The 14420-nt window shown below is 48.3% G+C and overlaps 1 protein-coding gene and 1 long non-coding RNA gene across 2 annotated transcripts; one reads left to right on the top strand and one right to left on the bottom strand.

Annotated features, from left to right (window-relative positions):
- Positions 1-6778: 6778 nt before the first annotated feature.
- On the bottom strand, positions 6779-9188 carry LOC110284841 (uncharacterized). Its single transcript, XR_002376988.2, has 4 exons — positions 9125-9188; positions 7755-7836; positions 7426-7587; positions 6779-7038 (listed from the first exon to the last, which is right to left on the bottom strand). It is a non-coding gene; the product is annotated as an uncharacterized LOC110284841 (long non-coding RNA).
- Rax (retina and anterior neural fold homeobox) lies at positions 8375-12555 on the top strand. The gene is made up of 3 exons (XM_021150770.2): positions 8375-8719; positions 8976-9229; positions 11702-12555. Exons 1-3 carry the CDS (start codon positions 8431-8433, stop codon positions 12185-12187), a joined length of 1029 nt encoding a protein of 342 aa, XP_021006429.1. The 5' UTR covers positions 8375-8430; the 3' UTR covers positions 12188-12555.
- Positions 12556-14420: the final 1865 nt, after the last annotated feature.

The following is a 14420-nucleotide window of genomic DNA, read 5'->3' as shown; positions in this document are numbered from 1 at the left end:
AAATGCTTCAAAGCAGAGATCTAAATGCAGTCATAGCAACTGATGCCCATGGCAGCATTGCTCACAACAGCCCAAAGATGAAGGCAACACAAGTGTCCATCAGTGGGTAGGCAGAGGTGCAAGATGCGGTATATACAAACAGTGAGAAAGAATACTATTTTGCTTTTCAAAAATAAGTAGATTCTGATATGTACCACAATACAGCTAAACATCTAAAAAAAAAATTAAGGTGAAATAAACCAATTCCAAGAAGACAAATATTGTCTAATTCCTTTCACAGGATATACTTAGAGTAGTCAAATCATAGAGGCAGAAGGTAGGATGGTCATTGCTAGGCACTGGGCTGAGAGGATAGCAGGATGTTGTTATTACTTAAATGGGCTCAAAATTGGGGAAAAATGGAAAAGCCCTGCAGGTGGAGAGTGGGAGTGGTTACATCACAATGTGGATGTAGTTGGTGCCAATTAATTAATTATATGCTTAATATGGTTGAGATGGCATACTTGGTGTCTTTCCGCATTTACAAAAGGAAGAAGTAAAAGACAGCCTTGATGTTTGAATGTTTGTGTCCGTGATGGACTGGTACCCAATGTGTCAGCGTGTGGCTATGACCCGAGTCTGTCTTCAGTCTTCAAATTTAACTGATAAAATAGCATGATAAACTGATAAAATGTGTTAGACTCTTGATTTGAAAATGGAGACTGGGTGGGGCGGGAGGTGGAGTCTGAGCATGCTCACTTGAGCGTAGGGAATCAAGGGATGGCAGCAAGTAGAACAGGCTTTCTGAAAAGAGAAGGGAAGACAAATACGTGGGTGTAGGTGTGCCCAGGGCTGCTGGACACGGGCGGGCTGGCAGGCGGGCTGGCGGGCGGGCGGGCGTCCTCGGATTTACCTCCTTAGAGCTCTAAGAGGATTGCTGAGCTCCGAGATCATCATCCCCTCAAGATAAATGTCTCTAGTGCTTCCCCCAGACACTCTGAATTCAATTAGTTTAATTAGAAAACAAGCAAAGAAGAATTATCTTAGTGTAGCTTTGCTCCCAGCAGCCCCTGGAGGTCCATTTCTGTGCTGGGTATTTGAATGCCTCCCTTGTATTTTCACGTTCTGAGATAATGTAACTCTGCATTTTTAAGAAAGGTGAACATTCTTTTCCAGCAGATCGTGTTCTTGTTCTATTTTAAAAACCGATATTAACGGGTATCTTGTGATTTCTTCATTCTTTGGGGGGACAAGAGCTAGCATGTGGCGGGATATCCTGATTTTGAATGTTTGCCAATTTCTGAGATGAAAATGCTCCCCCTATGGCTCATTTTGGACAACAAATGTGACATCAGCGCTGGAAAACACCTGACTTTGGCTCTCACCGGACAGTGGGTTCTAACACACTAATGCCATGTGAGCCTATTGCCAGGAGAGTTTTCTTTTTATTACATAGACACTCCTTGGTCTTACATAAGTTATAAAAGCAAGCTCATGACCTAAACACAATCGGGTTGGCAAATAACTGGGGTGTAGTATGAAGAATTATGTCATTGTGTCTGCATGGCAGATGTATACTATGGGGACTCAATACAGAGTTGCCCTCCATGCAATCATGAGATGTCTCAGTGAGAGCCTGAGGGTTCTGGGGTAGGTGTTTAGTCCGGAAGGATTCCTGGAGATCCTGTGAGTCTGGAGTCTCCTAAGTCTAACTTGACTACAACTGCTGAATGACCTGGATGAATTATTTTGTTTCCACGTCTAAAAAGGAAGGTGCCAGATGTGAGAGAATAGAGCAGAGAATCGCTAGAGTGTCCCTTCTACATAGCATGCTGTCCACACTGTGTGCTCTGAAACACAGGGACAGGATGAGACATTAGTTCTAAGTGATCCTGGTCCTGGGATGACTGGGAAGCCATGGAAAGTGGCTAAGGACAAGTTTCATGCCTCTTGCCAGACACTCTGCAGAGACCTGTGGTCCTTGTTTTTGCTTAAAGGAAGTGTTAGAAAATAAGGGTGTTACCGTCTCTGGGACGCACTACAGCTGCCGAGATTGCTCTTTGCTTTGAGGTTAAAGGAACTCTGCTCCTCTTTGCTCTGTATGTGCAGGGCTCCCATGTGAACCAGAAACACCTCCACGAAGCTCTTCCCCTCATTGGTTCATAATGATTCGGGCACAATTATGAGATGGGGTTATTATTCATTTCAATGTCCTTATACCAACCTTAATTTAATTTAGTCTGAAAATATGAACACAGGTTGTAATAGTGAGTGGTTGACTTGTATATAGGAAGCACGTTTACCTCTCATGCAAAGGCCATACATTCCGGAAAGTGGCCAAGAATATTCACTATTACTTGATTTCAGCTGGATGTTTGTAAACCCTGATCTGATTATTTTATCTTGTTTGGGGTCTCAAGAGGGCTACTCCAGTGTCTCTATTGTGTGGTGGTTGCAATGAAAATGGCCCCCCCATAGGCCTATAAGGAGAGGCACTACTAGGAGGTGTGGCTTTGTTGGAGTGGGTGTGGTCTTGTTGCAGTGGGTGTGACCTTGTTGGAGGAGGTGTGTCTCTAGGGGTGGGCTTTGAATTTTAGGCCCAGAGTCTCTTTCTCTTCCTGCTGCCTGTGGATCCACATGTAGATCTCTCAGCTAACTCTCCAGCACCACATCTTCCTGCATACTGCCATGCTTCCCACCAGGATGATCATGGACGAAACCTCTGAACTGTGACACAGCTCCAATTAAATGTTTTCCTTTATAAGAGTTGCTGTGGTCATGATGTCTCTTCACAGAAGTAATAGCCCTATCTAAGACACTGTCGGATGCTGTGAGCTCCTGATTTGATGATATTTTGCTGTCTTCTGCCTGTCTCTATCTACTACTCAATGTCTGTTCTTCTGCTTACTGTATACTTAACAAACTCACTGATCTGAACTGGGAAGCACATACCTATTACAGCGAATGATCTGGGCTTGTCATATAATATATGATAGAATACAGAGATACCTCTAACTTATCAATCTGAAATGTGAAAAATTTGTAAAACCTGAAACTTTCTGACTGCCAACATGAGGTCACAAGTGACAAATTGCAATCAATACATTGGCACACTTAAACTACTCTGTTACCTTCGTGATTATGTATATAAAAACTCACGAATTTCCTGATGAGACTTGGGTCTTGTCTCGTTATCTCATTATGTATATGCAACTTTTCTGGACTGAAAAAAAAAAGGATCCAAAATTTAAAATATTCTTGTTTTAAACATTTTGATGAGGTTACTCAACCCCAGTGGAGAACTCATGACACTAGAAGCAACTATTTGGAAATATTTTAGATGCTTAAAAATATATTGTCACACCCTACTGAGAGTGATGCTGAGTCCTAGATACAGGGACAATTCACTGAATTTCTTGAGACATAGTCTTGGAAAATTAAGTGGAGTATTTTATTATTTCAAATTGGATCTGCCATCATTTAAAATGCCTAGAACTTGTAGGTCACCCACCACACCTTCCTCACTCTCAGATTTCTCCAAAGTAGAGTATTTCCATTTTCCTTGACTCCCAATTTTCTTGCTTTATCTTCTTGTCTCAGTTACTTTTCCATCACTGTGATAAAACACCATGACCAAGGCGACTTCTAATTGAAGGCATTTATTTGGCTTATGGTCTCCGAAGGTGAGAGTCCATGATGGTGGGACAAAGAATGATGTTACATCATAATCCAAAAAATGAGAGGCAGAGGGAGATACCTGAGAATCAGGCATCCACCACCACTGAAACAGCTCCTCCAACAAGGCCACATGGCCTAACCCTTCCCAAATGCTCCCACTAACTGGGGACCAAGTGTTCATGTATGTGAGCCTGTGGGGGGGTCATTCTAATTCAAACCATTAATTTCACTTCTTGGTCATATCACGATGCAGTTAGAGCAACTTCAAAAGTCCCCATAGTCGTCTGCAGTTTTAACATTGTTTAAAAGTCCAAAGTCTCTTCTGAGAGTTAAGGCAGCCTAGTAATTGTGACCCTTATAAAAACACAAGGCAGATCATATATTTCCAGTATGTACATAATGACACAGAATGTGTGTTATCAATCTAAAAGGGAGGAATGGGAGGAATGGGGGGATAGTGAGGAAACGCTGGCTCAAAGCAAGACTGAAATCCAGCAGAGTAAACTGCCTAGCCTGTGGCTCTGTGTCTCCTGTCAAATGGGTTTAGCTCGCTCTACCCTTCCAGTTTCGCTACTCGTAAGATACATCCCTCTAGGGCTGGTTCCACTTCCCGAGTGCAGCTCACGTCAAACGTGTTGGGGACTCCAGCACAACCCAGGCTTCACTTTCAACAGCTCCACACAACAGCGCCTCGGGGCCTCTTGCCCTGGGCAGATCCTGCATTTCAGAGCCTGCTTTGATACACATTTCCCAGCCTCGGTGTCTCTCGTTAACCACAGACCCCTTTTATCGTGTATCCTTCATGACTCTAAAGTAGTAACTGTTGTGGGTGATGTTGCCAGGTTTCATTGAACCTTCTGAAACCTCAAAGCAGGGATCCAGTGACACACCTCCTCCAACAAAGCCACGCCTCCCTTTTAAAACAACTTGGGCCAATTGGGGCCAAGTACTCAAACGTATTATATAAGTCTATAGAAGGCCACTCCCATCCAAACTATTATACTACTAGTTTTCTCAGCCACCACAGGACCACAAACCCCCCCCGCCCCTCCCCCCCCAGGAAGGTAGTGCACATGAGTCCTAGACTCACAGCTGAATAAGACTCCTGAGTTCAGGTTTTTATCCCGTCTGGAGTAAAGTCTGTGACATTGAACAACTGACACTCTCTCACTCTCTGTGACTTTGCTTCCTTCCTTGTAAAGTGATCTTTTTAAAAAATGTCTACTCAATAGGGTTATTGTCGGGACTAAGTTAATCCATGTAAAGTACTGTAAAGAATAAGGCATATGTCCCTTGTAATATTTAATATTCAACAAACAATAACTCTCATCATATATACTTTAGATCCTCAATTGAATTTGTTCCCCTCTCTCTTTCTCTCTCTCTCTCTCCCTCTCTCTCTCTCTCTCTCTCTCTCTCTCTCTCTCTCTCTCTCTCTCTGTGTATGTGTGTATTTAATGACAGCCTAAGTTCTATGTTGCTTTGGTGAAAGTTAGAATGAAGTGACTTTCTCTGAACATGTATTAATGAGAAAAGGTGTTCCCTGAATAGTGTATGGCAGAGGTTGGAATGTTCTATACATCTACTAAAGAGCTAATCTACATGCAGGTGATTGGTTGAGTCAGCTTTACACATGCTATGTGATAGAACAGAACAAAACAAACAAACAAACAAAGAAACCAACCTCAAACACACAACAGTGCTGAGAGAGAAAGTTAATGGAAATGGGGCAGAATGGTCTTGAGTCTCTGGTGACATTTTCCCTGTTCCAGGCTAGAGAAGTCTGACTGCAGACGCCCATCTCTCTGGAAAGTGCGGTGGCTGAAGCAGTGCATGCTGGATACTTCCAGAAAGTGGACCCTATCCTGAATAAGACCCACTTGGCACCGGCCCCACCACATATGCCTCCCTGCAATATCTACCAGTGGGATCTGTCTCTGAACACCCTTAAGATGAATACAGCAGCGGTGTGGCCCGAGGTCAGCCACAGGTTGGAGCTGGGAAGAGAGAGCTTTCTCTGATCCATCCAATGAATCAATGAATTAAACAAAGGGGAGTTCAGAAGCCAGGCTCCCTACTTTTGCTAAAGCAGAGCTGTTTATGACCTAGCTTAACCGCTGAAAAACACAGGCTCCAGCTAGGAGAATTAGGGACATGTCTGTCCATTCATTTTCTCTAATCAAGTTCTTGGGAAATACACATGTAGATTAGCTCCTAACAATGGCCCCCAGCTGACTGCTTGGAGTACCCTCCACTGTGCCCACAATGGTCCTGACTGGCTCTTTATGTTCCACACAAAGGCAGGCTCCAGCTCTCCGGCTTCATCAGGGCTGTTGAAGTCCTTCCTGCCTTTCTCCTGAGACTCCAATAAACAGTAAATAAAAGCTCACCTCACCTGGAGCTGTGTGTAGAGCCCAGTACCATCAGGTGTTAACTTGGGAAAGAGAGGGGAGGAGCTTGTGGGCAGCTTAGAGGATGGGGACACTTTGCTGTTTCCACTACAGAGACAGATTTATTGGGAGGTGGGAGGTGTCAGAAAATCCATTTTTGCCGAAGGGAAACAACACATACCAATGAATTATTTTGGCAGCCGACCTCTGCCGCAGCACCACAGTCACCTGCTCTACCTAGCCAGCTGGGAAGACCCTCTGGGTTGACGCTAGGTCATTTGCCTCAGCTTGAGGAGCCTCTCCCCCAAGGCTCCAGTCCCACAGGACTGGCTGCTCAAAAGCCATTGGGATTTCATTTCTTCCTGAACTAAATGGTCCCCCCTGGCCCCCCTGCCCCCCTCCAGCCTCAGAGATGCAGGATTCAGGGGCTCTGGCAAAGGATCAAAGACAGGCCACAAGCCAGGAGACACTTTGATTCAATTAAAAACGTCACACTGCAGTAATAACCACAAGCTCGATGCAGCCTGAGACTATGGGAAGAGGAGTTCTAGTCCTGCCCCTCCCCTTCGTTGGATGACTCATAGCAAAGCATCATTTTTTTCCCTCCGGTAAGACCTGCCCTGTTCCCTCATGGGATGTCTAGGATCCCGTAGGAGGAAAAAGGTACAGGGTTTGAAAACTCTAAAGTGTTATTCATTTTCATTAAATTCGCTTACTTTTGTGTTTTTGTATTGTAGTTTATTTTAACAGGTGCTGGGGATTAAACGTTTCTAGGCAAGTGCTTCACCCTGAATGGCATCTTCAACCCTAATAGGTTCTTCTTCAAACGCAAACTTCCCGAGCTAAGCCAGACTTCAGTTTCAACACACTGTCAACTAATCCTCATTATATATTCATTTGTCATTCCTCACAGTCTGGCACATCAACTCCTCAAAGCCACTACGTGGGGTTCTGTGTGACTTGTGTGACCTCATTCAGGATAGTGTTGGCCCTGTAGAAGGAACAACAACAACAACAAAAAAAATTAATGAGAAAGAAGTCTGTCTTGGTGGAGATCTGAGAAAGGTGGAATTGGGGCAAGCAGAACCCCAGCTCCTCAGGGGGCGTCTGCAATAGCCTTCTCAGACTAACACTTCAGTGAGGCTGGGTATCACCCAGCCTCTGGACTCTAACCGTCGTCGGCTTTGAGGGGTGCAGTGCTCATAGTTGCTAAGAGTGATGAGGCTGCTATGAGTCTTCTTTCTGCTGAGCCTTTGAGTCACTCTGGGTCAAGCAAGCCTCAAGGGGCCCCCAAGGGGGAAGAAACTCAAGCGGATTAAGGCGCTAACTCTCAGGGATGCGCTAGGACCTTCTCCTCCAGGAGAACGTCTCCACCCACCAGTTTTGGGTCGTCTGCATGGCCTGTGGAAGTGAGAAGCGGCCAGAGTTGTTCATCTCTGTAATTTGGTTAAGGATCCTGACCCTTCAAGATAGTTCATGAGAGGAAATATCGCGTGTCTTCTCCGAGTCCTGGGAACTCTCACATTTGAGGTCATTCGGTCTGTGGGTACAAACTGTCTCACCACCATTTCTGAGGGTACAGAGAGAAGTAAAAACTGACACAGACAAAGGAAGCCCGAAGTCTAGGACGGCAAAGCACAGAAGCATAGGTGTAGAAAAGAGGGGAAGATTAAGGGAAGATTCAAACAGGAAGGCCTGTGAACTAACTTCAATCGCCCAGGGTTAGCCGCAAAGTCTTCAGCCGATCTTGGAGCTTCCAAGTGCCTGAAGATGGTCCGGGAGTGTAAATCTTTGGGAGATGGTAGATAAGAGAGGGGCAGGTGAACACAGAAAGGGGTGAAGTGAACCCTGGGAGATCTCTCTCAGGGAGGTTCGGACTGGGGTGGAGAGGTGCCTCCTCCCGTCAAACCTCCCACTCCTGGTACCTGGAAAATGTGGAGTTGAAATAGATCAGATGAAGGGACTTTCAGGGAACTGGCCTGGGTGACAGGGAGCAGGACCCTAGGCTGAGAGGGGAAAGACCCGCCCTCTATAGGGGGAGGGACAGAGGGAAAGGGCTGGGCCTGAAGAGAGGGTGGAGTCCCAGACTAGAGCGCTGCGGGCCTTTAGCGCCAAAGCTCCAGTTACCCCGAGGCTAAACTTGCAGCTGCAGCAGCAGGTCCAGTTAATCGCTGGCCCAGCGCTTGCCCACCTCCTGAGCCGTTGCCCAAGCCGGTTGGTTGCCCGCCGAGTTTAGCTTTGTGGACAGACCTATCCACCGAGTTTAGCTTTGGACCGACCCATCCATTTGCTCACGTTCTAGAAGTGCACACTTGAGGGGGTGAGGGTGGAGAAGGGAACCGGGCATCGAGCTCCAGTTTGCAAAGTGCACTCCCTCCTCTCCATGCACCTGCCGGGCTGCGCGCCAACCATGGCCGACGGGAGCTTCTCGCTCGCTGGCCACCTGCTCCGCAGCCCGGGCGGGAGCACGTCGCGTTTGCACAGCATCGAAGCCATCCTGGGCTTTACCAAGGAAGACGGCATCCTAGACACCTTTCCTGCAGAGAGGAGCTCCAGAGGCTCGAAAGAGCGGGATCCCAGGCTGGGCGCGCAGCCCGCCTGCCCCAAGGCGCCAGCCGGAGGCTCCGAGTCTTCCCCACCAGCAGCCCCGGGGCTCGTCCCGGAGTACGAAGGTGAGTGCTCACTCAGCAAGGCTGCAAAGTCCCTGGGGTGCTCTGCAAGACGGGAGCTTCTCCTCCTTTACCTTTAGGTCGTGGGTTTGGGGTTTGCCCGACTTGAGGTTAGAGAAATTCTAGTGACCCCACATAGGTCCCCATCGCGGACCTCCTTAGACCAGCTCACGCGGCACCGGGTCGCCTAGGGCCGTAGAGAGGTCGCTTCGCCTCCGCGAAGAGTGTCACTGACGGCTTGGGGCTTCGCTGCCCCCAGCTACTAGGCCCTGCTACCCCAAGGAGCAAGGAGAAGCACGTCCGAGCCCAGGACTCTCGGTTGGGCCAGCAGCAGGCGACTCGAAGCTGTCGGAGGAGGAACCTCCCAAAAAGAAGCATCGACGCAACCGCACGACGTTCACCACTTACCAACTGCACGAGCTGGAGCGCGCCTTCGAGAAGTCCCACTACCCCGACGTGTACAGCCGCGAAGAGCTGGCCGGCAAGGTTAACCTACCCGAGGTTCGGGTCCAGGTAAGTAAGCTCTTGGATTGACAGACAGGAACCTGGGGCGGGGGTCCGGGGCAAAACGGAAGAGCAATTATTTAGTGCGTTATTTCCATGGTTCCGTTGCCCTAGCCCGGAGCCCAGGAGTATCTTCGAGATTTTCTCCCCATGAACTACTCTTTGAATGGTCTTGTTCAGTAAGGTGTCCCCTGTGGGGGAGGGGCCTCCCGACTTTAAACTGAAAGGACTTGGAAATAGCTTGAGAGATGAAGAGGTTGACAGCTCACTAGATGTAGTTGCGGGGGTGTTGAACGCAAAGGGAATGGAAAACTTGAAAGGAGCGGCGCGCGAGGGTCGGGTTGGGGGGTGGGGGAGGGTTACTGGACTGAGGCCCTAGCTGCCACCAGTGTCACCAACTGCGCACGTTGTTCAAAACGGAAAAACTCTCTTCCCTTGTAAGCCGCCGGTTAAAACTTCAGATGGATTCTAGAAACTGACTTTTTCTTCCTTTTACGTGAACCTTTCCTTTTTATCGTGAGGGAGTTTTCGCTTTAATTAAAGCTGAATTTCTTTAATCCCCAATCATTAAAATATTTGCTAGTCATCTGTGAAAAATCTGGGAGGGCTTCCAAGCTAAGAGTTTACAGGGGCCTGAGAGGGAGACAGTGAGAGCGAATTCAATGCATCTGAGAACGGAACTAACCCAGTTTTTTGTTTGTTTGTTTGTTTGTTTTTAAGTTGGATTTCCAGGCAGTAGGGATACTCGGGGTTTGGGGCATTTATATAGCTGTGTCTTTAGAGTAAAGAGAGATAAGCTCCTTTATGTTGTCTTTCTGAGTAGGCTGGGTTAAAAGTAAGGCATGAACAGCATGCCTCCCTAGTGTGGTTTGGAATTAACTACCAAACAAATCGGGTTTCTCCTAGTTTTGGACTGTAAATCTAGGGATTTTCATTAAAAGTTGGAAATTTCAGCACCTCCAGTCCAGAGACAGGAGCGGGAAGGAAGACAGAGAAAAAGCTGTGTGTTCGCTTCCCAGTGTCCTACAGACGGCAGCAGGCACAGCTTCGCACCAAGCTTGCCTGTCCCAAGGTTTCCCTTATCCACTAACATAGGGGATTTCTAAGGGCAGGGTCTGTGGCTTTCCTGTGACTGGGACATAGCTCCTTTTCCACATAACTGGATCATCAGATGGTGTGCCAGGAGGGTCTCCTGCAAGATTAAGGACAGCAGGAAAGGGTAGGTAGCCAGCTCTCCCGTCTTCAGCCCTAAGGCCCTAAAAACTGGATCCAGGGTAGGAGAATCTCTTTCTCTCCACTCTCAGCGAATTTCTAATATTCCCTGGTGACTGGAGCCTTGTGTGGAGACACTTCTATTTTCTTCCTAAGTCAAGGGCCACGCATGCTTGGCCCTTCTCCACTGCAGTACTGGGTTTTAAGCTCCTCAGCTCTCCTCTTTATACTAAACTCACTTTCCCCATTGCTCCATGCAGTACTTTTCCTTCATAAACACAACCGTGAGGATACCAGTTTGTCCTAAAGTTCTTTCACAGTCTCCACTAAAAGAAACCGAATCTGTTTTGTGGGTGAGGAAGTTGTCAGGAAAGTATCTTTCCTCCCGCTCTTATCAATTTAGTAGTAAAGGCTCCAGTGCGAGAAGCCATAATGTCCTTGGGAGGAGGAACTTTTCCACATATGGAAAAAGGAAAAAGAAAAAAAAAGGAAAGAAAGAAAAGGAAACCCCTTATACACATCCTACGAGGGGAAATGACAAAACTCTATAATATAAAAATGGACATAATAATCCACTTGAACAATTGTAATCTCAGAACTTATAGGAAGTAACGTATAGGAACCTCAGAAATATTAAACCAATTAAATAAAGCCGAGAAATTATCAGAAAAGCGACTGAATACACATGAGGCCAAAGAAACCTGCTGGACACAGCAGCGTTTTAACATGTGAGCCACGGGTATGAGGTGTACCGGTGTTTATGATAATAGAGAAAGGGGGCAGATAAAACAGTCGCGGAAGCAGCAACTGAGAGCTACACCACACAGAGGTGAAGCAAGCTCCAGATCAGGAGGGGCGGCTAACCAAAGGGTCCTGGAAATCGGCCTTTAAAGTCCAGTGGTCTAGCCGCAGAATTAAATTCACTGTTCTCTTTCCCCTGAGGGTCTGCCCTTGTTAAGGGTTTGAAGCAGATACTGCCACAACCAAGGGTTAAAGATACAGGGCATGGGGGATGCTTGAGGAGTAGGACGTGGCAAAGAAAGGCCTGTGGGCCAGAGAGGATAGCGACAAAAAGAATTTTCTGTTTTAAAAGAAAGAATTGGAGAAAACGGGGAGAGACCGAGGGAATAAAGGAACTTCGGAAACCTTCTAGCAGTCCCGGGGTTATTTGTCAGGAGGAGAGGGAGGGTCAGTCTGGGCCTGCCCACAGTGGGGACTTCACTCCACCCATCGCCTTAGCCTGAAGGCGTCTGCGGCTTCTTCTGACAGGTGTGGTTCCAGAACCGACGGGCAAAGTGGAGGCGCCAGGAGAAACTGGAAGTGTCGTCCATGAAGCTGCAGGACTCTCCTCTCCTCTCCTTCAGTCGCTCCCCGCCTTCCTCGGCACTGGCTCCGTTGGGAACCGGCCCGGGCAGCGGGAGCGGACCTCCGGGGAGCGCCCTGCCGCTGGAGCCGTGGCTCGGGCCACCGCTGCCCGGAGGAGGCGCCACAGCGCTGCAGAGCCTGCCGGGTTTCGGGCCGCCGGGGCAGGGTCTCCCGGCCAGCTACACGCCGCCACCGCCCTTCCTGAACTCTGCGCCCCTGGGTCCAGGTCTGCAGCAGCTCGGGCCACCGCCCGCGTACCCCTGCGCGCCGGCATTCGGGGACAAGTTCTCGCTGGAAGAGGCGTACCCGCGCAACAGCAGCATCGCCGCTCTGCGCCTGAAGGCCAAAGAGCACATCCAGGCCATCGGAAAGCCCTGGCAAGCCCTCTAGAGGCGCTGCGGAGTTGCTGCGAGCCCTGTGTGCACCCAGCCCAGCCTGGTGGCCGAACTTTCTTTGCTAGCCCTGCTGCAAGCCTCCAGGCAGCCTTGGGCGGGACACTCGCGCCTACTCTTCGAAAAAGGCCAAACTTGAGGCCAGCGGAAATTCAGCCTCGCTGCCAGAGGGACAAACTGTGGGTCCCGCTGTCCACACCGCTCCTAGCTGCTCCCATAAGCATCAGCGCCTATCATTGGGAAGGACCAAGGATCTTGACGTGGGATGTTCCCGACGGCAGGAATGGGGAGTGAGAAAAATAGGTGAAGAAACTGTTTGTAAAGTTAGTTTAAAGTATTTTGGAGGAAAATTAAAGATTTGTTTGTTGCCCGGCTAAGCGTGCTCATCGACTACAGCGTGAGGGGTAAGGTCTGGGAGAGGATGATGCTATTTTGGACCTGGTGGGTCTGGGAATGCTGAGTGTTGCACTGGGATTGTCCTGAGAGACTCTTTCTTCTGACTCTCTTGTCTCCCTAATTTGCTATGCACTCCTCAAGCGTGGGTTCTGCTAACAGCTCCCAGGAAGCTGGGTAGGAGGAGTCAGGAATTTATCTGTGGTGCTAGAAAGGTGGGCTCCCCTATGCTGGCATATTTTAAATATTAGGTTTGGTGGAGGCCACTGTGGAGCAGGAAAGGAATGCCCCTGTCTCAGCCAGCTGCTTCCAAGGTCTCACTAAGTCCAGAGGGGAGGCGAGTCCATATTCCCTCCTGGACAGCCACTATATTACCCCTTGACCTATGGTCTCCCTTTCAGTGCTGCCCTTGATGGCAAAGGGACCTTGCTGCTTGGAGGCTCAGTTTCCATCCTCTGCGGTCTTGGGGTCCTTAGCATATTGTGGGGCTCTCCGGTTTCCTTCCCTCTTCTAAATGGACCCTACCTCATCAGGAGATGTGAAAGGTAAACTGGATCTCTGTGCAGATTATCTTTACCAAGAACAGGGCAAAAGGCCACACGGGTGGCAATGGCTACTGCTCTGTCTCAGCTCTATTCCTAGAATGCTCTTGATTGCAGAAACCTACTCCCAGTTAACTACTTGGAGGCAGAGGAGTGTAATCCAGTCCTTGTCCTGTAGGCCCTGAGAGCTCTGACAGGCATAGCCACAGCCAGGGCCTCCAGACATACATACTAAGTATTCTAGCGAGAAATTAAGTCGCTGTCTCAAGATGTAGAGAATAACATCTCCATTTCCTTACTAGGATGTCGCTGGGGGAAATGGAGTGTGCCACGTGATTATCTCTAAGCAAAGGAGGGGGGGGGGAGATTTATAGATTGTTTGTCAGTTTCTGTCAGCTTGATCTGTCTTCTTCCCGGTGGCCAGGTTTTAAATTTTATCTATTATTTTGTGAGGGGGTTTGTGTGTGTGTGTGTGTGTGCGCGCACACTCACTCTCAGGTACACTCATGCTGTCACCATGTATGTGTTTTCAAAGGACGTCCTTGTGGATTCCAGGCACAGACCCAGATCAATAGACCTTCCTGTTAGCACCTCTACCCGCTGAGACATCTCTCAGGCCTAGGTCATACATTTAATAAGAACAACTCATTCTCAGGATATTTAGCTTCACTAGTCCAAGCTGAATGTACTTGCTAAGCCCTCCTGCTTACCCCACCCCTGGATACCTGGGACCTTGCCCTCCCTCCCTTTCCTTGAGTGTCTGCTGTTTCTGGTCTTGTTGTTCCCACACCCTTCCAGCCCAGAAGCAGGGAACCCAGCAGGGCTTACTCAGCAAGGGTTCTTGGCTGTGCACTGAGATCACCATAGGCCTAGTCCATCTGCTTATTCCAGCTCCAACGCTCACAGACTGTTGTGTGGCTTGCTGCAACTATTAGTTTAATCAGTGTCACTTATAGGTATGGGAAATATATAGAAACTTGTGCCCTTAAAGAAAGAATTTTCAGGGGTTGGAGAGATGGCTCAGATGTTAAAAGCACTTCTTCCAGAGGACCTGGGTTCAACTCCCACACCCACACGGCCATCTGCAACTCCAGTCCCAGGGGATCCCACCCTCTCTCCCGACACCAGATATGCATGGTGCACAGACATACACAGAGGCAAAGACACTCATTCACACAAAATAAATAGTAAAGAATTCTTCTCTCAGCTGCCGTTAACTGTCTATAAACCTGCCCCTTGGGTGGACTCTCCCACTTAGCAACCATTAGCTGTATAAATCCTTGGGAAGGGGTCAGC

This window comes from Mus caroli, unplaced genomic scaffold (assembly GCF_978045245.1).
Source record: "Mus caroli unplaced genomic scaffold, Mus_caroli_1 scaffold_19, whole genome shotgun sequence".
NCBI classification, from domain to species: domain Eukaryota; kingdom Metazoa; phylum Chordata; class Mammalia; order Rodentia; family Muridae; genus Mus; species Mus caroli.
Note: the sequence above shows the minus strand (reverse complement) of the source record. Positions and strands in the feature narration are given on the sequence as shown.